The following is a 23,911-nucleotide window of genomic DNA, read 5'->3' on the forward strand; positions in this document are numbered from 1 at the left end:
TGTCATGAACTACTGTGCAAAGCGGGAGCTATTTTGGCATCACAAACTCTCACCTGAAGACTTGCGGGGAGCATGGCCAAGCCAGCCATTTTGTGGCCAAGGCAGTGCCCTGGGCAGCCACCATTTCCCCGTAGGCTTTGACAAGGCACTTGCCCTAGAGCCAGCTGGGCCCCGCGGTGGCACCAACAGGCAGTTCGTTCACAGGAAGCTTCTACAGGAGATTTAAAACTGGTTTTCATCCCTGTTGCCACACTGACCTTTCTGATTTCTGTCCTGAACTTTGATGGCCAGTCTGGGGAGAGAAACGTTACAGTTTTACCCTAAAATAAGAAATGGCATTCCCTGCCTTAAGTTATCTATTGCATTCTTGTGATAACACAAAATGCTGTTTACTTATACGCACCCCCTCACAGCCCTTTTCTCCTTCCCATCTTGGTTAACACCAGAAAACAATACACAAGCCTTTGGTCTCTTCCTCAAGTTTAATTCACAGGGCTTTAGGGTACAGATTGTAGATCAAAATTTACAGTAGGACTGCTAAAAAATTAAAAATTCAAACTGTATACCATGTCCTCTGCAGTTCGGCTCCAAAAGCAAGAATTGACGACACTCAAAAAGGTCTCTTGCTCCCTCAAGAGGCATCATCATCCATCCCTTTTGCGGTTTGGTTTTTTTTTTTTTTTTCTTCACCTCTTTCCACTCTTCCTGTCCTGACTTTCTTGCGGGTTGCAGGGCCTAAACCAGGGAGCACAGCACCAACATCCTACGAGGGCAGGCGATTTCCTGACACATGTGACCTGCACACATCATCTCAGACTGCAGCTCGCCAGCTCCAGCCACGGCTGAGAACCCAAACTGCCTCTTCGTGCTCTGGCAGCCTCTTTCCCCACTTGGGAGCTCTTGCTTGGAAAGGCACCTTCAAAGCCAGGCACACACAACCCCAGCAGCCATCCTGGTCGCGCTCCTCAGCACGCCTGCAGCCTTTGTGGAGTCTCTTTCCCAGGGCTTAAAATTACAAGTCTGGGGAAAATTTTCTTGCACCCCAGGAAAGCAGAGTCGTGATGTTGCAGGGTGGTCTGCCTCAAAAAGGGAAGGCCCTTTTAGTCTTCCACTTCCCTTTGCCAGGACTTTCCCCAAAGAGTCACAAGGTGAAGCGCAGGCTGCTGTGGGCAGCTGGGGGACACTCCAGGATCAGTCTGTGACCTCCTGCTTTATGCTGCTGATGGGAACAGGAAGCTCTGTGGCTCCAAATTCTGCTACCGAGGGGTCGATGGTTTCTTCTTTCACCCGCACAGCAATGACTAGTGAGAGACAGAAAGAGAGAGAGAAAAATAAATAAGTAAAATCAACCCATGCTGCCTCACTCTACCTGCAGCACCCTAGAACCGTCTGTTCATGCGGATGCTCAAAACGCCCCAGGTTTCCAGCCCACTTCTTGAGGGTCCCTTACCACAGGCAGCCCTGTCTTGCCGGCACAAATCTGTCCATGGTCACGGCACTAATCACGATGGGACTAAACCCTGGCAGCATTCAGCTGCCTACTCCCAAGAACAACTTCTCCTAGGGCTGAGGGAGGGAAAAGCCAGTGTGGCCCATTCTCCACCTGCCTGGATCCACACAGGGCAAATTAAAGATCTATAAGCAATGGGGACCTTCATGAGGCTCCATCCCCATGAAACCACTTCATCCACCCTTTTTCCCCAACATCCACTAGGTTGGCAGGCAACCCAGCTGCTCTTCTGATCACCAAATCTCTTGGTGCTCAGCACAACAGGCTGCGTTCACATGCTGTGACTGCCCTTATGGGGCCTGCGATGTGGCGGCACACTTTTGACGTGTCTGTCTTGACTCTCCTCCCTAACTGACCTCATACAACCAGACTGCTCGGTAGGGTAGCAGGCCATCAGCAGTATCAACATACCCAGCTATACTGGTGTCACCAAACCTCCTGAGGAGGCAAAACTTCCCAGGGAAAGCCGGCAAAGGCTTTCTTCCACTCTGTCTCTGAAGGAGTGGGGAAGGACATTTGTCACGTACTGCCTTTCCCTGCCTTAATGGCCATGAGGCAGCAGAAGCCTCTGGAGGGCTGGTGACATGCAGGGCCTGTGGCTGCTGGGTAGAGTAACTCACTCACTTTCATCAGGTGCTGGCTCCGGCAAAGCCTTGCTGGCAGCTTTTGCTTCTCGTTTTGTCTTCGGGGCGGAAGGCTTCTTGAGAGTCTGCTTGATGTTGCGGGTTTTGGCAGGTAACTTTTTTCCTTAACAAAGAGATAACAGAGCATGGGGAAAAGTGTGTTTCTTTTCCCCTGGAAAATCAGCAACCCTGCTCCACTGAGAAACCACAGGTCAGGGACCAGCACAACCGACCAGCAAGCTACGTGGTCATTAGCTGCCAACTCGTTACTCGACAGAAATGGCCTACTGGAGAAAAACTCTATAGTCATCATCTCAAAATATGCTCCTCTGCGGTCTCCTTCATTAAAGGCAAGGCACTTCAGCATGTGCTTAACTTCCGAGGAGCGAGTCCTGTTGGAATCAGTCTGGAGTCAGCTTTGCTTACCTGGGTCTAGTCCTAGGCAATGGGCCTGTTGGCTCCAAGGCATGGACACTGTAGCATTAATGTTTTCATGTTTAGCTGACATTTTAATTTAGGTTGAACATCTTTATATTCTTTAGATGTCTCTTCCTCTCCACCCCCCCAGGAAAGAATTTCTTGCCTGTCTACACATGATTTGCCACAGTTATTGCAACAACGACAACAACAACGACAAGATGAAACAGTAAACAGTCCAGCCCCACTACTGGTCTCTTCAGCCATCTTAAGGCCTTCTTTCCCACAGCACAAAGCAGGCAGGGTTGCTCTCCAGCTACCCTCCCGCTGCAGCAAACAATCTCCCTCCGACCACGGACACAGTGAGGAAAGCAGCACAACCTCACGCCTGGAAGCAAGCGCCATCTATACCTCGGCCAACAGAAAACAGACTGCAAAACAGATCCTTCCCACACACACAGCTCTCTGCTCTTTTAGGTACCAGGGCAGTTAAGAAGGATGAAGCTGTGCTGTCAAACCCACAGCTGACTGAGGGCGTCCACAGCAAGACAAAGGCCTCTCTCTCTCCTGCTCTCACGGGTCATGGACAGGGTTCCTCTAACTGGGCCCAGCCTGCGAGCGAGCAGGAGGGCACTAATCAAACATCACTCACTCTTCTTTCCATAGGGTTTCTTCTTCTTCTTGGGCACCTCCTTGGCCTTCACTGGAGTTGTGGGCTCTGTCATGGAGACGAGAGGGAAACGAAAGCCAAGTCCCATAACCAGTAGGTAACTGGGATGAAGTGACATAAGCGAGAAACAAGATATACCCGTCCCCCCGAGCCAACACCCTCTTCCCGAGACAACCAGCTGAGGGGAAAGCAAGGCTCTAGTGCAGTTGCTGTCTGTGCTTCCAGGCTGGGGCAGCATAGGGGAGAGAGGCCCAGTAGAGATTTGGCAGGGCAGTAAAGAAACAAGATTCGCAGCTTGGGACAAGAAGGAAAACATCTGCAAAGGTGAGGCAGTGGCCTCCCTGTGACAAGGGAAGGAATAAACTCTTGAGAGGGATGCTCTTACCTTTTACAGAGTCAGAGAATTGATGAGAAAAGGGAGCAGGGGCCGAGCTCCCCCTGCTACCTGGCTGAGGTTGTAGGTACACTTAATAAAAAGGGAGCTGTGCAGGGACAGGATCACCTGGAACTCTATGCGACTTCATTAGGAGCAATTCTGTTGGTGTGCATTTGGGGGAACAGAGGGAAGACAGAGCCAACCTCAGATCTCAGGCTGTTTTCTCCCCAAAACAGACTCCTCCCTCTGCCAGCTGCTAGAATGTGTGGCAGCAGAGGAAGACTTATAGTAGTCAGTGCAAATCAAGGAAGCAATTTTCTCCTCCCTACAAGGCCCAAAAAGGAGGAGACACTCACAGAGCAGGAGGAAGGAAACCTTTGCCTCTAGCGTTAGAAACCACAGACAAATCTTCACTCACCTGGAACAACAGGTGGTTGAAGCTGGTAGCCTGTCAGCTCACACCACCCTACAGGATAAATGTCTGGAGACTCGCAGTCCACCCACTGGTCATACTCGTTGTCCCAGCCATCAAAATGGATGCTAAGGAGACGGTGGACTACACGCTTCACTGTGGCCACGCAGATGAGCCGGGGCTCCATCAGGTCCACTGCTTCCACCTTCATGCCTGCCTTGAAGCCATGGTTTGGGCAGTCCTGGGTGCAGAAAAAAATGAAAAAAGAAAACCCAAGGCCATTGCACCCAGTCCAAACCCACATCTGGCCACCAGCAGCCTAGAACAGCTACAGGCTTGCCTCCAGCAACCAGATAGAGAACAGCCCACAGTTGTGCAACAGAACCAGCCAGTCACATAACAGAAGGGGCACGCACGAATAGATCCAAGGCCAGCTGTGTCCTTAGTGAATCTAAGCCCAGCCTTGAGAAACAAGATCCTGACCTAAGGAGAGCAGCAGGCAGCAGTTAAGGGACACCTGATCAAACCCATTAACCTGAGATAGCCCTGCAAAATCAGAAAGATCAGCACAGGCCCAGGTACTGCAGCAGTTTTGCTGATGCAAAGCAGATGCCCTCCACCCAAGTGCCAGCCACATGTCCACAGGCCAAAAGTAGTGTAGAACCCACCAGGAGCCTGGAGCTCCAGGAAACACTGGAGAATGACAGGTCACACTCAAAAAGACCAAGATATCAGGTCCACAAAGGCATGACACTGCTGGTCCTGACCAGCCAAACGGGGGCTTTACTCGGAGAGCACACACTTCCGTGCCTTGGGCTCTCCTTAGAAGTGCTGACTGGCAACAAAGAGCAGCCCAGTAGAGACATTGGATATTGTCTACCCTGCCTTCAGGAAGGCTTTTGACACTCTCTCCCATAAGATCCTCATAAAGAAGCTGACGGAAATATGGACTGGGTGAGGAGACAGTGAGGGGGACTGAAAACTGGCTGAGTGGCTGGGCCCAGAAGGTGGTGATCAGTGGCATGAAGTCTAGTTGGAGGCCAGTAATTAGCAGTGTACTCCATGGGTCATACTGGGTCCAATCCTGTTTAACGTCTTCATTAATTATCTGGATGACACGACAGAGTGTCATATCAAACTCAGCAAGTTTGCTGGATACAAAACTGAAAGGAGAGACTGATATACCAGAGGGTTGCGCTGCCATCCAGACAAGCTGAATAAATGGTCTGACAGGAACCTCATGCAGTACAACAAAAGGAAATGTAAAGCCCTGCACCCAGGGAGGCACAAGCCCAGACACCAGCACATGCTGGAAAGCAGCTCAGCAGAAAAGGGCCTGGGGATCCTGGAGGACACCAAGGTGAACATGAGCCAGCAATGTGCCCTTGGGACAAAGAAGGTTAATGGTATCCCTGACTGCATTAGGAGGAATGTTCCCAGCAGATCAGGGGAGGTGATTGATCTTTCCACTCTACGCAGCGCTGGTGTGGCCACACCTGGAGTACTGTGTCTAGGTCTGGGCTCCCCAGTACAAGAGACAGGGACATACTAAAGAGAGTTCAGCAAACGGCCACAAAGATGATGAGAGGACTAGAGCATCTTTTATATGAGGAGGGGCTGAGAGAGCTGGGACTGAGGGGGATCTTATCAATGTATGTGAATATCTGAAGGGAGGGTACAAAGATGGAGCCAGGCTCTTCTCAGAGGTGCCCAGGGACAGGACCAGAGGCAGTGGGCACAAACAAACACAGGAGGTTCCCTCTGAACATCAGAAAACACTTTGTCACTGTGAGGGTGACTGAGCACTGGCACAGAGTGCACAGAGAGGTTGTAGAGTCTCCATCCATGGAGACATTCAAAAGCCAACTAGACATGGTCCTGGGCAACAGCCTCTAAGTGACCCTGCTTAAGCAGGGATGTTGGACAAGATGATCTCCAGAGTTCCCTTCCACCTAACCACTTTGTGACAGCCAGAGCTCTTGTGCTCCGCCTTGCTGACTGCAAGCATCCCTACACATCTCTTCTTCCTGGCAGCACTCACTGTGTTGAAGAGCCGTGCTGGAACAGGTCTTGATTTAGTCTTTTCCAGGTAACTTTCCCAGTTGAAGGTCTGTGCATCTTGCCCTGCAGCAGGAAGAAATGGTCAGCGGGAAAAAGGCAGTCACTGCACAGACCAGCTGGAAGAAAAGGCAGAATAGGCAGGAAGGAAGTATAGCAACTGATTGCAAAGCAGTTTCATTAACCAGCACACACAGCCTGATCTGGGATGTAAATCTAGTGCACAGATTCCATGGCAGTCCAGCACTCCCCTCCAGCGGGCAAATACGGAAAAGTGCAAGCTGCAACTCTGAACCCTTGTGTCAGTCACATATCCAGACCACAGAGAGGGGCAAGGAGAACCAGCAGGCAGGAAGAAGCATGTTCAAAACACACCACTTTTTTTTTTTTTTTTTTTTTAAGACCAATCTTCCACCAGCAGGAACGTCAAAGGAAGACAGAATAGCAATGCACAAAAATGCTGCAACACAGAAATTCAGAGCAGGCCTTTTTGGGTATGGCCAGATGAGGCAGTAAAAACACTCCTAGGGTGATTGCCTCTCAGAATTTTGCAGAAATATTGGTCTCAGATTTATTCATACGAGAACAGAGGTGACTCCTCCCACTTTTAAGTAATGAGTCATGCAGCAATGGCTCTACTTATCCCTTCTCACCCCCCTTGTCCTTTAAACCTTTGATTCTGTTCAGTTTGGGGATCGTACACCTCTCACACTGATCTGCCAGGACCATGCCATTAATGCCCTCTGGAGATGTTACTTCCTTCCATAAAAGTACCGAGACTTGGTATCTGGGCAGAGCTCAAATGGACTGGCTCTCTGAACCAGCCCTATCTCCCTGAGAAACAGGCAGATTGGGACCTTTGAGGTTTTGATTCACCTGAACCTGAGACCTCTCAGAAAAGCACAGCCCAGCAGATTCCACATGCAGGTTTGTATCACAGGGCAGAGCCCAAGTCTCACCTTTTGGAGGGGTCAGATCGATGCTGTTCTTCTGACAGAAGTTGACAGGGAAGATGGCGTGTGAGGAGGCATGATAGCAGAACCAGTCAGAGCCATCAGCAGACGTGGCTCCATCAATGCTGATCATAAGATACCCGTCCAAGAGGACCTGAGGTGTGAGTGAAGGGCGTGAGTGTAGAGCTTCACTCACTTTAAAGCCTTTCCTCTCAGAGGATCCTCCCAAGAGTCCCCACAGATGAATCACAATTGCCACTAGACAGTAAAATGCAATGTCATATGTTCCAGGGCATGCAGTAGCTTCTCCTGGTATGTTAGTCAACACAAACTAATCACTAAAGCAGCAATTTCTGCAGGACTGGGACCAATACCAATAGCCTTGTGAAAAGGACTCAGCCATAAACGGTCAGGAGCTCTGTTCTCCCTCAGAAACAGTTTATTGGCAGCCCAGAGACCCTCTACGCCACCCAGGTCATGAATTTGTTACTGGGCAGAAAGAAAGGGCACAACCTTCAGACTTGCCACTATCCTACAGCAACAAAACTCGTCCCATCCTGTCACTCACTGGTAATTGGTGCCTACCAAATGTGACAGGCACATCTCCCCCAACGTCTTCACATTTCCAAGCAATGGCTGAAGGGAACATTTTACAGACCCAAAGAGCTTTCCTAGCATCCCCTGCCAAACCCCAAATGTCGAAGACCTCTGTTTGGGTTCTATGAGGGCAAACAGCTTCTTGAGGGAGCAGGAAAAGCCCAAGTCGATGCTAGGCTTTAGGACATGCAACACACCTCACTGAGGAAACCTGGCCAAGTAATTTACTTCCCAATGCTAGCACAGGAGTAGAGCTCACTATCACCTCATTAAGAGAGACTGCAGAAGACACATCCGTCCTCAGCTTCCTACGCCCATACAGATACACCCCATTCCTCACACAGAGGTCACCCCACAACTCTTCCCCTCTCCTTTCTGCACTCAAGGCAGCATACAGATGCTCCTCTTTATGCACTCCAAGCTGGAGAACAAATCTTCCCTACTGCATGCCCAAGAGCGAAGGAAGGGTGGCTGCCAGCCACACACACTGGACAGTTAGCTTGCAGATCACGCATGCTCATCTTCATGCTGTCCACTTAGGTACATATGGACAACTCCTGGTCTCACAGCTTCTCAGACCTCTGAGGTAATGCCCCAATTTCCTCTGCTCACCAGCTGCCTACCTCTCTTGACAGCCCTCTCCTCTCCCTCATGCAAAATCCTACCCTTATTCATTTGCAAAGACCTGAGGAGAGGCTGGGTTATCTCAGGTAAACACAGTAGACCCCCTTCTGTGTACTGAACTTACCTTGCAAACAGTGGCCACACAAATGTTGCCCAGATTCAGGGGGTCAATGGCCTCCAGTTTCATGCCTTCCTCAAACCATCCACCTTCAGCATAGACAGCTCGTACCTAAGGGAGACTCTGGTATACCATGTGCTGTCAGGGGTATGGGACAGTCCCACCCCGACACCAACCACACCAAATGCAAACAGGATTAGAGCTTCTTTACTTGGCTCAACCCAATTTGGGAGGGGAAAGAAGAAAAATTACAAGAAATACAAAGAGGCAGCCAGACCAATGCTGTGTTTCTGTCAGCAACCTCCTGACAAGGCTCTAGTCACTCAGAAAGCCAGGCCCAGCACTCAGCCACTCCTCCACAGCAAAGCAACCCTCCTTCTCATCTCAGTCCTTACCAGTATGATCCAGCTCCTTGTCAGAGCTGGTCTCTCCCATACAATTGTCTTCCCTCTCCAACTCAAAGCAACCAAGCAATTGCTCACCCCCCTTCAAATGAGTACCTCAATCTGTCATTGTCTTTTAATTCTTCCGCCTTTCTATTTTGACCTGCCTCTGCCCAACCACAGCCTTGACACCCCAAACACCTTACTGCCCTACAGCTGTAAGTGAGACAAATGAGCCATCCTCAACAACCCACACAGCAGCATATATACCCAAGGAGGGAAGTGGTATCATTGCTTCCTTTGCTGTGGCCAACACAGAAAGGCAGACTTGTCCTACCTTCTTAAACAGATAGGGGATAGCATCACAGTAAATCTTCCGGAAGGTGGGATGGTTTGCCATGTCACTGCGTTTTTCTTCTGTGAGAAATGAAAGAAACAAAGAGAAGTAAGAAACCTGCAGCAACTGCAGTAAGAAAACACACTGGCTATTAATTCCCCGGTGAGAGCTCAGATACTATGAAAGACCTAGATCAGAGACCACGAGAAGAGTAATAAAAAGAACACATCAGTCCCTCTACATGGGACATGTTAGTTCTCCTAACATGGGCTGTGACGCAGGGCTTGCTCAAAAGCAGATGGCTGAGCTTCCTGAGCACTAGTGATGACACCTCTACATGCAGCTGTAATCACCAGGGATAGGCAGCAAGACAGACACAACCAAAAGGATCAGCAGGGCTTGAGTATTGTTTTTTTTTTTCCTGCCAGTCTAAGCTGATCAAGAATGCCTCTCTGTAAACTCCAAAAAAACCCCATAACCTGACAGCATCCAGTCTTACAGAAGCCAGCATGAATTTCCTCAAAAAGACTAGACACACCTGTGATGTTGCTGACTGCATTGTCATGCTATGGGGGTAAACTACATGCTTCAGGTAAGAAACCCTCCAGTCCCCCTGTCCTGACCTGTGGCAGAAGATCACTGGGCTTTTATCTATCCAGGGGGAAAAGCAGCAGACACACAACCGTGTAGACCTTATCTGTCAGGTCCTGAGGCAACTGCCTGGCTCCCAGCATGTCAAGACTGGTGTCAACAGCAGGGTCCAGGCAGTTCATAGCAAATCAGAAGATGCTCATGGCGGCCTGATCCCTACCTGTCTTCTTCATGCTGTGGCCCACTCTCCGTGACCAGCCCACAGGATGGATGAGGGGACTCCACATGTGGCACCAGAAGTCATCATCGCTGTCGCCATCCTCATAGAGGAGTCTCAGTCTGCCCCCAATCACTGTGTCCACCACTGCCATGCGTGTCTGGGACACATGGTTCTTATCCACCACCTCCACTCGCATGCCCTGCCGGAATGGGTACTTCATGCTCTCCGCCATCTGGCAACAACCAACAGAGGAGGTGAGATCAATCGCACTTGGTGTTTTCCTTCCCCAAACACTTCAGAGAACAGCTTTCCCCACACACACGCTGGCCAACCTCCTGCACTGCCCAAAGCTGACTGGGAGACATCTCTGGGAAGGGATCACGGGAGAAGGTTCATCACGGGGACAGAGAGTTGCCAGCCCCACACACGACAGCACGGTTGGACACACAAACCTTAAGTCTCCCCTGTCCTGTGGCCCCACAATAGCTACCCCCACCCTCGCCCAGCAGCCATGCTCAGCCAGCACCTTGTGTGAACATTCTGACTGTGAGAAACGGATGCCACTTCTGTTCACCAGGAACTGAGTGGGGAATTGTGTGCCTTTTTCAGTCACGAAAGAGACCATAAGCATTTCAAGACTAGAAGCACTTAGAGGTGTAGCTTCCCAAAGGGCAGTATAATTTTCAGTTGACTTTAAAAGAGGTCAGGCCCTTATTTTCACCTTTTTACTCTGATCAGAGGTTGAGCAACATGATGATCTATCTGCCAACTCCACGTCCAGCTCCAGAGTTACTCTGCAGACTGACCCAAAGGCACATGAAAAGAGCCAATGCCTGCCTTCTAACTGTTTTTTTGAGACCTTCAGTTTGCTGATACAGCCTAGCCCTACTCATCCAAAGGTGTTTACAGAACACCTGACATTTTGGCACTGCACATCCCAGAACGCTGTGCAGTAACTAGGAACCACTGCTCAAAACAAACTCAAGACACTCAAACCAGCCTACACTTGAATCCAGAAGAACTTTTAAGGGAAGGTCTTCCCCTTCCACCTCCTGTTCATTAGGTGGCAGCAGAGATGATAGGGGAAGAAAGATACTGACAACATTTGTCTCCCTCTACCAACTCCCTTCCATGGCATGAGCTCTCAGCTACAAGCTGTGGCCCAGGAACAAGTAGCTAAGAACATCCTCTCAACTTTCTAAGAAGCAACAAGGGAAACACCAACTACGTCAAGGTCTCCAGCTCAGCATCACCAATTACCTCACACACAGGAAAACCCATTATCTGCCTTCTTGCCTGCTGCCTCTCAGACAGTCTTCCTTATCTGTGGTTTACAAAGTTGCCAGCCACAAAAGAGCCTCTTCTCCCTGACAAGGTCTATCCTCAGTGCAGGCTACATGAAACAACCACAAGAGCTGTAAAGCTGCCGAGGCCATGGCACAGCTGCTTCCACGCACTCTGAGGGAGCCTGCGTCCCTCTCACTCCCCACAGGCTGCTGTGCTGCCAACACTGAAGGCAAAGGTTTTTAACTCTCAGAGCCATTCCCCAGCACTGAAACAGGGCAAGGAAAGGCCAGGCCTCTCCCTTCAGCAAAAAAGCAAACTCATTTTCAGTATTTTCCAGCAAAGGTTGACATGACAACAGCTTTTAAAGCCTGTCTGTGACCCAAAGGGGAAATGGTTGTGCTGACCACAGGGGCTGTTCCATTACCTACAGGATCGTGACAGGCGTCTCACTGCCCCTGTCCTGCCTGGGTTTCAAGGGGACACACAGAAGAGTCGCACAGATCGGAACCAGAAGAGATGTGTTGCACACACATCTCAGCTTTGGCTTCATTTCCACACATAAAATGACAGCCTCCCACATTTACCTTGATGTGGAAATCCACTGGGATGGTCCTGGCTCCCACCAGTTTTTTCATGAGGTAACTTCTCCAGTCAGTGTACTTGGCATGGATAGCTACATATGCACAGGGAAAAAGCACATCTTTATGACTGAAGGAATTACAGCACCACACTAACACCTTTCTTCCTCTCTGAGAGTCCATCTACATTAAAGGGCCTTCTTCACATTAAGATCTTGTACCTGCTCTCCGGCAGACCCTGTTCTGCAAGCTCGCTCTCACAACTGCCTGCAAGCGATCACCATTACAGAACAGACTGGTCCAAGCAGACACCCAACTCCACTGATCTAGATGCAGAAGTGGTATTAGAGCAAAAACCAAGCAGATCACGTAAACCGTACCAAGCAGATCTGAGCTTGCCAGAATTCTGCTAAACTGGCATCCCTCTCCGAACTGCAAGCATAGCAGGGGCTGGATCCAGTGCACTTCCCAGAGACAGCGTCCAGGGTGTAGGATGAAAAAATTCCCCCAAAGGTTAAGTGTAGCTACCATGTGGGTCACAATGAGGAATGGCCACCTGCATTAGCCTCTCTCCATAGGTCTGATACCAGCTCTGCATCCAGCACCCCCACACCAACCACAAGGAGGGAGCAGTCCAAGCAGTCTCCAGCTTCCCAAAGAACTAAATGTTCCTTGTAACTCAGAGCACAAATGGAGCTGTGGTCCCACATACAGTGGGAGCACGTGTCCCACTACACTAGGCATAAACCAAGGCTCCTCCATGCCCAGGAACATGCTGACCCCTCTTGCCCCACACTCACTTTGTGGTGGTACCAGGATTTTACTGTTGATGGCACACCAGCCAATGGGGTGAATATCCACTGTGCCCAAATTGCACCAGAAGTCGTGGCTGGCATCGTTCTCGAAGCCCTCATATCGCAGAAGGGCCCTGTACCCTGCCAGGACAGAGCAGACAACCAGCAAAAGGCATTAGAGGCCAAGAACTTCCCCCCTCCTCATTGAGCACCACGGGCTTATTCCCTACAGCATGACCTTTGGAGCTCTGCATAGGTTATCAGAGCTTCTCCAACCATTCTGGAGGCAGAACCGCAGTCGCAAAGAGCCCAGCAGCAACCAGAACAGGACCCAGATGCTGATTTCCTCCCACCCCCGCACTGTGGTATTTCCTGTTCCAAAACATCTCAGCAATTGCAGAACTCCTAAGAGCTGATGTTTTGCTTGACCAGCTACACTGAGCTCTCCAAAGCTTCCCTTAGAGGTTAGCCATCCTCAGCTGTCAGGAATTACATTGGAGACATACCTACGGTCTGGATGACGGACGCAATCCAGTACACACGGCTGGGGAGCACGGCATCACTGTTCAGCACTTCCACTTTCATACCTTTCACCACATCATCCCACTGATCGAAGAGTGGCACCTGAAGAATTGAGACAGCCGTGTTGGGAGAGGGATATTGACAGAGCAGGGCTCAGGCCCTCGTTCTAGCTTTCAGAGATATGTTTTAGGCAGCTACACCTTCACCTTAAGCCCAGGTTTGCATGGCTTACCCTTCCTGTATCTACCAACAGCTTGAGATACAACCAAACTGTCCCAGCTTCTCACTGGGGCGTTCACAGAGGATCCCAAAAAGCAGAACATTGCATAGCAGCACTTAAATATTTCACTGCCAGCTGTCCTAGTATCGCAAAGTAGCTGCTGCCATTACTCTATGGTATCAAAATCCCTAACCATCAAACTGCTGTGTCTTCCTGACCCATCCTCAATAAAAATAAAAACTTGTTAGTATTATCACAGATCACAACTCAAAAGGAACATAAAGAGTCTTAATACACAGAAAGGCTGGGACTGCCATTCTGCCATGGATCTGCCTTGGCTACCTGGCCCACAAGGATTGCAAATCAGTATGACAGGAACCAGACATGCTGGAGAGGCAGCTACTGCCAGGCCCACATAAGCTGAGTTCCTCACTGAACATCACCCTGGGCTGCATTCACCCACATAAATTGCAAAGGCAACCAGGAGCTTTCTGCTATCCCCCCAACCCAGAATTAATTCTGTCCCCAGCCAGCACTGGGCCATCACCACCAGCAGTGTTTCTACCAAGTCCCCCTCTGCTTCCTCCCCCAAAACTCCTGGTACCTCTGTGGAACTCCCATTCTTAGGTGTGAGAAGCCCCAACTTCTTTTCTTGCACCAGTTGGGGCTTAAGAACCAGTTCCCCAGATCTCCCCCCACCACTTGTCACAGGAGTACAGAGGAGCCCCATGCACACGGCATGTCCCATGCGCACCGCAAGGCACAGCAAAGATGAACTCACGTGTTTGAAGCAGCTGACAGGAGCTGCCTTGAAGCCGTGCTCCTGCAGGTACTTTCCCCAGTCAAAGCCCAGGACGAGTGCTATAAACAGACATGAGAGCAGACAATCAGGTGAGGTTACAGAAAAGGCACAGAGCGCTCAGTTACCTTTGGACTACAGCTTGCAGCCACACTGTGGCCTGCTCTGGGACAGAGCCCTCTGCCCCAGGACACAGAGACTCTGCATTCCAGTGCATTTTCCCTGGTGGGGAACTAGATCCTACGAATGCACGGGGATCAGCCTCCGCAAGAGGCACAATATATTATTAATCAATCCTTGCTGTTCCTTGCTTTTGGGAAAGGGGGGGCAGGAGGGGCAAGAAAAGGGTTCAAATCCAGCCAAGGGCTCAAGCACTCTAGGGAGAGTAGAGATTGAATCCTGTCAGCGCTAAGCCACTTAACAGCTTTGCCTCTCAGCAGCAACACTGCAGGGTCATAGCAGCACCACTTGCTTGCCCAGAGGGTGCTGGGAAAATCAGAGTGAAGCACTGAGATATTAATCCCACAGTCACTCCTGATCCAAGGCTACAGCTCCGCTCCAGCAGCGGTCTGCTCAGGGATCAATTCCTGCTGCTACCCCCTGAGGCTCACTCTTGCCCTAAGAGAGCACCTTGCCACTCCTTCAGCGGCAGCGACTGGCTGTTCCTCAAGTTGATCAGCGAATGACTCTGCTTAACTATAACTCCTCACAGGCAGTGAGGCAGCGAACGGCTGAGAGCAGCAGAGCAGCTTTAAGTCAGCTTTGTTAGTACATCATGAGACTGTGACTAGAGAGCTTATACTTCAGTCCAAGTTGCAAGTATGAGGCTGCAATAGCGGATGGGCAGGAACCCACCAGGGCTCCGTTAGCACTGGCAGAGAGAGTGAAAGAGATGTGCCCTGTGTCCTGCCAGCCTGTGTCAGAGTAACCCACAGTACTTCAGTAAAAGGCAATGTACCAGAGGTGAAGAGGAGGGCTATAGAGCTTACAGCCCTCCAGGTGTTCCCATTTCTGCGTCTCCAGCAGCTGCACCTCCACACACCTCACCTACACTCACCATCCTGGCCTGTCAGTGTCCCATCTGCCAGCTGCCCCGTGCCCTGAGAATGGAGAAAGGCCCCGATCTTGGCTGACCAGGCTGCCTTGTGCAGAACTTTAGCTTTCTTCGTTGGTGGTTTCCCCTACAACAGAAGCAACATTGGGAACATCAGGGGCACAGGAGAGGAGAGGAAGCCAGGCCCTGCAACTGGCCAGCAGTGCGTGCATCTCTTCCTTGGGATGATTTTCAGGTTTCAGCATTTTCACTAATGCTCACAGGAATAAGAAGAAACAGCAGGTGAAATATAACTGTGTTCTTCCCCACCTTCTAGGAAGAAGCGGGCATGCTTTCTCTGGGGACTTCAGGCAGGAAGAACAAGCCACTGGTCATGGCAGTCTAATCTTTAACTAGAGAGCAACCACCCACCCCTGCGTACAGGCACATTCTACTCCATCCCTAGTAAAGAAGGAAGGGTTTTGACTTACCTGCAGTCTAGCCAGGATGCTGGCCTTCTTGGAGTTTGAGGAGTAGCTTCTGGAGCAGGAGACACTGCAGAAACGTTTGGTCTTGGAAAAGAAAGCCTCCCTGGTACCCACAATCCCACACATTTCGCACACAGCTGAGAAGGAAGGCACAAAAACACAAGCAGTTGTCAGGGTCGATACACTACAAGGACAAAGCTGAGCCCAGGTAGCTACCATAGCAGCACCCTCGTGTAGCCCAGAAAATGCAGTCACAATCCAGGGCTGCTCCTGAAGCCTCCTCAAGATGCAGTCATGCACCCTTTGGCTTCCCCCAGCCCTCGTTCTTCTCCTCATGCATGTACTTTAGGTAGAACTGGCAGGCAGTGCAGTACCTGGCTCAGAGCCGCTGTCCTCTGTGAGCCGGCCTGTGGACAGCTGGTGTACAGGAGAGGTCGGAAGTTCTCCAGCTTCCCGGTCTGCCACCTCATCGTCACTAGACTCATCCAGACAGGAGCTGCTGTCACTGCCCATGCTGCTGTTGTAGCCCCGGAAGCTGTCATAACCCCCAAAGATGTCCAATTCATCATCCTCATCGTCATCGCCTTCCTCCTCCATCCGCTCCAATGAGGAAGTTTTGTGGCAGAAGGTAGACACCAACTAAAAAAAAAGAGCCAGTTTGCTTTAAAACAGAGATTTTACACCACACTCCACAATAAACCTACCTTCATTGCCAGAGGAGCCTCTTGGACTGGGGAGAGGCCTCAGGGTGAGCAATGAGTCCACATAACAACCCCAAAGACAAGAGTCTGAATCCCTAGCAGGGAAACTATTATCCCAGCAACGGGTGCCTTTACAGGCATTTCATAGGCTGCACTCTGCTTCCCAAGAGCAAACAAACAGCTATAGAGCTGCAGCTATATAGAAAAAAGTTTGAGGAACATGGAAAGAACACAGGGAACTACACTGCCAAAGAAGAGGAGACTGCGTCCTTCCAGGCACTGTCTCTCTCAATGCAGTTGCATAGCACAGCGGTGCAGACACCATCAACATTAAAGTCACCACAAGCTTCCAGCGCAGAGCACAAAGCTGCACACTCTGGCCACCATAGCTCATAAGACCAGGACAGCCTGGATGTCAGCAGGACAAACTCAAATCTGGAGAAAGTTCATGTTCTTTGGAAACTGCACAGTCCAGAGCTGACCTTGGTTCAGAAGCTGCATCAGCAAGACAACAGAACAACGTTTGTTAAGAGTCTTTCCCTCCAACCAGATGCCTCTACATCTAAACCTCTTGACTAGCTCTTTGTACTACTGTGTCCAGCCAGGGACAGGACCCACCCTGTTACAGCAAGAGAGTAGAAAGGCACCAGCTGAAGAAAGAGCACAGAAGTCCAGTGACTGTTTGCCAGACCAGAAGAATCTTGAGCTGGGCTCCAAATAAGCATAAAAGAAGCTGGGAAAAGGTGTTAGCAACTCATGAAAGAGCAACAAGTCAGCATCAGCACAGGGAGCAATGGAACAGGAAGGTAGATTAGAACAGCCACACAAGGCACCAGGATACAAATGTGCATCCAAGCAGAAAACAACAAAATATCAGCAGCAAGTCCATCACCTTCCAGTGCTAAATTCCCTCCGATCCCTGGCTATTATTATAGACACATGAACAGGAAGATCAGACTTCACTCACTGCTGTCTCCCCACATCATCCCTGGCTTTCACACAAAACAGACCCAGGGTACCCAGGTTGTTCCCTGAAGACAGAGTTGCTCTCCTGCAGATCCACATCCTCAGACAGCATTCCTGACGTCTGGAAGGCCTGAACTCCTCAAAAAAAAAGCACATTTATCTCCCCCTCGACCCTCTCTGGGGGCGCAGCTTTCTTCAGCTCATAGGAAGCGAGCATCTTTGGATCGTTATTCTTCCACCAAACGCGAACGAAACTTGCCGGACATGTTACAAGTTCCCAGGGCTGAGAAGCGGGGACAGCACCACCCGCAGCTTGCTCAGAGAGGCGAGGGAGGCACAGAGGCCCACACCGCCCGGGTCAGACCCACCATCCCCTCCAGCACCAGCCCGGCCTTCGGCAGAGCGGAGACGAGGCGGACGGCCACGGCGGGCACCACAACAACGCAGCGGCCAAGAGGAGCTCCTCGCCCCCTCCCGGCCGCGGGCAGCCGTTACCCCACTACCACACCGCAGCCGTTACCCCGCTAACACAGCCCGGGCCTCGGGTCCTCCCTCAGGGCACCGGGCGACCCAGTCCCGGTGCCCCAAGCCTTTTCGCTGCACCCTGCGGACAGCTCCGCGGCTGTAGGAGCGGACGGCCCCTCTCTGGCCCGGTTGCGACCCCGGAAGAGCCCCCGGCCCGTCACTACTCACCTCCCTCCGATCCTGCTCCATGGCTCCCAGGACGCCACCAGCCCGCCTCACGCGTGGGGAGCACGTCCCCCCCTCAGCGGCGCACCTGATTGACGGGAGCCGGCAAAAGCCAATCAGCGAAGGGTTTGTTCTCGCCGCGCTCCCCGCGGGGCACGACGGGAAGTGTAGTTCTTTTCCCGCCACGGCGGCGCGAGGGGCGGCTATGGCGCCTCACAGCGCTCTTACCCAGGGCCGGAGGAGAGGCCGGGCCCCGCTCCCGGCTCCCCGGACACGGCGCTGGGGAGCGTTGGCGGGCCTACCCCATCCGTTCTCGTAGTTCTGCATTAGCTCTCACAGTCCCAGAAGCTTGTGTAAACAACAAATGAAAAAAAAAAAACCCAAACCCAAAAAACCCAAAACACCCCAGCAAAACCCCAAACTTCAGCCCCAGGGACAGATTTGATGCCCGGTAACCATCAGCACATGGGGTGCAAATGTAGCGTCCCTGAGCCCCACGGAGATGCACAGCAGGAGTTGTGTGCCTTAAACATAACCGAGGATGCACACAGCTTCCTAGAAACCTCGGTAAGTGGGAAGGACTTGGTTTTAGATGGGAGGAATGCCTTTAGCGTGGCTGGTGCCTAATGGCATGCGAGCAACGCCTTCATCCCTGTCCCGCACCGCTGACATAACTAGCACATCACCCAGGCTGGGGAACTGTCAGTGGATGCTGGTAAGTGCTGCCGGGCAAGCAGGGTGCAGAGGACAGACAACTCACTCGTTCATTCCCACCTTGCTGTGTCCAGGAATCGCATGGTGAACAACCCACACAAGGTAATGCTGCTGCTCCCCATGTCCTCAAATGATCAGTTTTGGAGATTTTGTGCATAAATAGATGTTTTATTTGACAAAGAAAATACCACCTATGCAGAAGAGGTCTTGAAGTGCTTACTGTGCTATGCAGTTGGTTCTAAAATTTTTACACATCTATAGCATGGCTTCTTCATAGTACAAATGCTTCTCTCCCTTTCGGCTTTTTTTTCCCCATGGAAAAGTGATGCGGTCTTAGTAAAACTGGTAGCAACACCCCTCATTCCCAGCTTGTTGTCAAGAATAGCCAAGAAGCAAGTGTCTCACCGTATGTCTCTGGCATTGATTCTCTTTTACACAAAGGTAAGTCCCCTGGAGTTAGTTCTATTTCCCATTCTACCCCTTTTACTTTGTTATCACCTTCATTGTGTTGACATTGTAAAAAGAAAAAAGAGGGGAAAAAAAGCCTGTACTAAACGTTCCTATTCTGTAGAGACTTTGCAGTGTGTAGCCAAACAACATGTGAAGCATAGGCACAGTTCCCCTCTCGTGCACAGAGTACGGCCTCAGTTGCAGGTGAAAGTAAGGCAGCATGGAAGAGGTTTGTTCCAAAGGCTTACCAATGTGACAGATACACGCGGATTGCTCTTCCAGACAATCCAAAGGCTCTAGCACGAGGTTACAGCCTGTCAATCTAAATGCAAAGGAACGTCACTATCGGTGTGAACTAGGCTGAGAATCCTGGGTAGCGATTGGGGTCACAGCCTAATTACAGAGGGACAGTGGTGGGGTGCTTTGTAAAGCCTACTGCGTGCAACTTGATCAGCAGATTTCCATAGCGTCAGGGGTCCTCCAGGTTCAGGTTTGCCAAACAGTCCTCCAGCACTGTTAAACAGAAAATGGCTTTTCAAGTATTTAAATAATGCAGTTGATAGTGAAACAAATGATAAAGGCTGCTATTCCCTTGCAAATATTGCTAGACAGTGCACTGCATGAAAGACAACAAAGCTGTTTCCAGAAAAGACACAGATACAAAATTGAAGGTTCGTTAAATCTTTCTACTGCAATAATCTTTCATGTAACATATTATCAGCTATTGCTGGTGTGCATCCCCTGCTTCCTTCCCAGAGCGGAACAAGCAGCATTGCTCCCTTAGGTCACAGACAGGCTGGCTCAAGGCTTCCTGAAAGCTTAAGCAAAAATGAGTTCTGTGTTGACACAGAACAGGTTTAAAGGTAGTCCCCAACCCATGGCTGTTCATTTGTTGTTGCTATTCTTAATAAACCTTTTCAATAAATATCACTTAAATAATTTCATTTTCATTTAAATCAAATTCAAATTGATTAATGAACACATATATTGTCTTTAGTAATAAAAACTTTGTTATGTAACAGTAATTGCAAAGTCTTTGTAAAGCCAGCTCCTTTCTTTAGGGATATAACGTTGCCAACAATCTCAAGAAACCAAAACCCAAAACTTAGATTCAATTTCACTTTCCCTGTCTCCTTCCCTACTGCTTCTCTGGGCCTGGTCTCTGTTTCGATACCATGTGAAATAAAAAACTTTAGAAATAGCATTATAAAAAGGCTGTTGGCAGGTCCAAAGCACAGAAGGAGTCCAGGATGCAACAGGAGGGATTATTCCTACAGACCGGAGGCCAGGCTGCTTTCTCAAAGCTGGACACAGGCACTCAGCTCCAAGTCGTGCATCTGGAGAAGCCTTTTGTACTGCAGCGCCAGATCTGTCCCTCATCACCAAAACAACCTTTAGGAGCATTGGCACACTGGCTCCTTTTGCTTGTCTGCTGGGACTGTCCCCTCACCCATGCTCTGGGGTGGGGAGCTCAAGCTGCAGGTCCCCAGGCTTCATAAATTCATCCACTGCTCCTCCAGAGCCTCCTCTTTTACTTTTCTACTCTCTGTCATTTCAAAGAGCTCATGAGAATCCTGCAAGTCCATGGGCCTAGTTTCACTTCCAGCACCAAGTGGCAGCCATTCTGGTTTCAGGGCCAGCTTCCACATTCTTGAGTGCAGTGAGAAGTGGCACAAGGGGTTTAGTAATGCTTTTTCCCTTCACTTCCTATGCTGACTCCATAAGGAAACACTGTTTGGAAGAAAAAATGTTTATGGACTTGTAACCCTTGGTCACACGTTTATGGTACTGTCTTTGAAAAAGGAAAGTAAGGTAGAACAGCTCAGCAAACCAACAAGCAAACAGAAAAAAAACCAACACAAAACAAAAAAACCCCAACGAATGTGTGCTGCTCAACTTTTGGCAGACTAATTTTACAAAGGTAACTATGAAATGAAAAAAGGGAAATGGTCATAAGCCTGACCATGATGACAATGACAGTACAGGATTCTCCTGCACCAGGTAGTCAGTAACCCAACTGTTCTTACTTGCAGACATCCCTGGCTGGGGCTGTCCCATGGTGGGCCCTTGATTCATGGGAGCCTGTGGCATGCCCGGAGCGTTTGGGATCATGTTTTGCTTCTGCAGCCTGGTTCTGCGTTTCTCCTCCAGCTCCTTCTGAATCTTATAGATCTTCTCCGCTAGCAAGTGGTAGTACTCTGCCTGTTGGGGAGCAGTACAAGTCAGGAAAGGAGATGACAGACACATTCAGTAAAGGCAACAGGTCTCAGGGATCCAAGCTTGAAAAACAGCCTTCCACACACACATTTTGGCTCGGGTGGGGGTGGCTCTCCCTTTGCAGGGGCTGCTGGGCAGAGAGGAGGGCAAAAAGGAGCACTGCTCAGGGCATTGCTGGCAACCGTTATTAGGCCAACGCTGGACACGTCTCTTCTCGTGTCCGACCCTTCTTTGGGGGAATCACAGTGAGGAGCTCCACGCTGCTTTCAGGGGACCTCGAGAGGCCTCAGGCACAGCACACCCCCACAGGCACCACCCCGACTCCCAGCACGCCCAGGCAGAAGCCTGCAGCTGGCTGGTTCCTAGAGCCCGTCCAGCAGCCCCTGAACACACGCTTCCTCAGCCTGGGGCTCTCATCTGCGCTTTCACTCCTCTTCCTCCACTATCACTACGGCACGAAGGCAGACACACATGCGACTGTATGACAGAGGACGGCATCTCACCCTGCTGTTTGCCGATTCATACATATCACCTTCCACTTTCCGAGCATATGCCACCAGTTTCTCCATACGCCAATCCTTCAGTGCTGCAGGGTCAGAAGTAGGAAATATGGCTTGGACTCTAGAAATAAAAAAAAAAAGCAAGCATGCAAGTGATTAGGATGTCCCCAGACTGGGACATCAGCACCAACCCCAGCGATCTGAACACAAAGCCCCGAGCAAGTCTTCCGACAGACTGAGGCATTGCTACTGCTCCTGGGGGACACCACCCCCACGTTGACGGCCTGAGTACAGAGAGGGACGCTTCCTCCAATAAACAGCCCCAAACCAGCAGGTGCAGCTCCATTAATGACCAGGAGAGCAAGAACATACCTTTTGGGCTTCTGCTTTCCCCTCTCATGCACCCCGACACAACTCACCCCCTGACCCCCTGGTTTATAAGCCAGGCCTCCTCCTGCCCCACACACACCCCAGAGGCAGCAACTCACTCGCCAGGAGATTGTTTTGATATTAGCTACTCACAATTTATGAACAAGGTGGTTTCGGAGATCCTGAGTGACTTTTGCATGCCACTGCTTCTGGCTGCCCCCTGACGGGACAGAGCCTCCCGACTCCAAACCGACTATTTCAGAGTTCATGGCGACCGACGCTGCTGCAGTTTACCGACGGAAGCACCGACTGCACAACGCCACTGGAGTCTAAAATATCTTCAGGGTGGGGGTTTTCCTGGCATGGAGAGAGTGCTGGCCTTGGTGCCTGGCCCTGCCTGGGGCGGTGCGGAGAAAATGCTACTTCCTCAGGACTAACAGCCAAGGAGAGCATGCGGCACCGCCCAACGGCCAACACCGCCTCTGAGGCGGGGACAGTCCCTCAATGCGTGCAGTTATTTTTTTTTTTTAAATACCCCTTGTATTGATTCAGGATCCTCAGGCAGAATCTTACGTCGCAAGTGCAACGCAGCCAACATCTGGTTGTGTTTCCTTAAGCGAAGGCACATCCTGCACTGTGTAAAAATGGGTAACAGCCTACTCAGAGGCAGGAGATTTAAACCATTGCTGTTTCCTGCTGTCTCTCATGGGCTGCAGAACGTACAGAAACCTCTTGTCAGATCATCCTTAATGTTACACTGTGCCACATGATTTGACACTGTCCCATGCAACATCCTTGTCTCTAAATTGGAGAGATGGATCACTCGGTGGATAAGGAATTGGCTGGATGGTCGCACTCAAAGAGTTGTGGTCAATGGCTCAATGTCCAAGTGGAGACCAGTGACAAGTGGCGTTTCTCAGGGGTTGGTACTGGGACTGGTGCTGTTTAATATCTCTGTTGGTGACATGGACAATGGGATCGAGTGCACCCTCAGCAAGTTTGCTGACGACACCAAGCTGTGTGATGTGGTCGACACACTGGAGGGAAGGGATGCCATCCAGAGGGACCTTGACAGGCTGGAGAGGTGGGCCCATGCGAACCGCATGAAGTTCAACAAGGCCCAGTGCAAGGTCCTGCACGTGGGTCGGTGCAATCCCAAGCACAACTACAGGCTGGGCGGGGAATGGATCGAAAGCAGCCCTGAGGAGAAGGACTTGGGGGTATTGATTGATGAGAAGCTCAACATGAGCTGACAGTGCGCACTTGCAGCCCAGAAAGCCAACCGTGTCCTGGGCTGCATCAAAAGAAGTGTGACCAGCAGGTCGAGGGAGGTGATCCTGCCCCTCTACTCTGCTCTTGTGAGACCCCACCTGGAGTACTGCATCCAGCTCTGGGTCTCCTGATACAAGGGGTCCCCAGTACAAGAAAAGAAGGACGTGGACCTGTTGGAGCGAGTCCACATGAGGGCCATGAAGACAATCAGAGGGCTGAAGCACCTCTCCTATGAGGACAGGCTGAGAGAGTTGGGGTTGTTCAGCCTGGAGAAAAGAAGGCTCCAGGGAGACCTTAGAGCAGCCTTCCAGTACCTGAAGGGGCCTACAGGAAGGAAGGTGAGGGACTGTTTACAAGGGCAAGTACTGATAGGACAAGGGGTAATGGCCTTAAAGCTGAAGGAGGGGAGATTTAGATTAGAT

The 23,911-nt window shown here is 50.6% G+C and overlaps 2 protein-coding genes across 6 annotated transcripts; both read right to left on the reverse strand.

Moving 5' to 3' along the window:
• Positions 1-476: 476 nt before the first annotated feature.
• L3MBTL2 (L3MBTL histone methyl-lysine binding protein 2) lies at positions 477-18,033 on the reverse strand. 5 transcript variants are annotated; one of them, XM_054805035.1, is made up of 17 exons: positions 17,971-18,033; positions 15,985-16,249; positions 15,614-15,747; positions 15,147-15,270; positions 14,072-14,151; positions 13,055-13,172; positions 12,555-12,689; positions 11,761-11,849; positions 9,890-10,121; positions 9,079-9,158; positions 8,365-8,469; positions 7,026-7,173; positions 6,050-6,132; positions 4,015-4,249; positions 3,203-3,268; positions 2,135-2,257; positions 477-1,301 (listed from the first exon to the last, which is right to left on the reverse strand). In XM_054805035.1, exons 1-17 carry the CDS (start codon positions 17,989-17,991, stop codon positions 1,192-1,194), a joined length of 2,148 nt encoding a protein of 715 aa, XP_054661010.1. In that variant the 5' UTR covers positions 17,992-18,033; the 3' UTR covers positions 477-1,191. The 5 variants fall into 5 exon arrangements, with proteins under 5 accessions (XP_054661010.1, XP_054661036.1, XP_054661025.1 ...); XM_054805061.1 differs by lacking the exon at positions 17,971-18,033 and adding an exon at positions 17,798-17,818; XM_054805050.1 differs by lacking the exon at positions 17,971-18,033 and adding an exon at positions 17,331-17,780.
• Positions 18,034-18,846: 813 nt separating this feature from the next.
• Positions 18,847-22,663, reverse strand: LOC129201799 (histone acetyltransferase p300-like). The gene is made up of 4 exons (XM_054813540.1): positions 22,371-22,663; positions 21,852-21,969; positions 21,159-21,333; positions 18,847-19,644 (listed from the first exon to the last, which is right to left on the reverse strand). Exons 1-4 carry the CDS (start codon positions 22,484-22,486, stop codon positions 19,601-19,603), a joined length of 453 nt encoding a protein of 150 aa, XP_054669515.1. The 5' UTR covers positions 22,487-22,663; the 3' UTR covers positions 18,847-19,600.
• Positions 22,664-23,911: the final 1,248 nt, after the last annotated feature.

Source organism: Grus americana, chromosome 1 (assembly GCF_028858705.1).
Source record: "Grus americana isolate bGruAme1 chromosome 1, bGruAme1.mat, whole genome shotgun sequence".
NCBI classification, from domain to species: Eukaryota; Metazoa; Chordata; class Aves; order Gruiformes; family Gruidae; genus Grus; species Grus americana.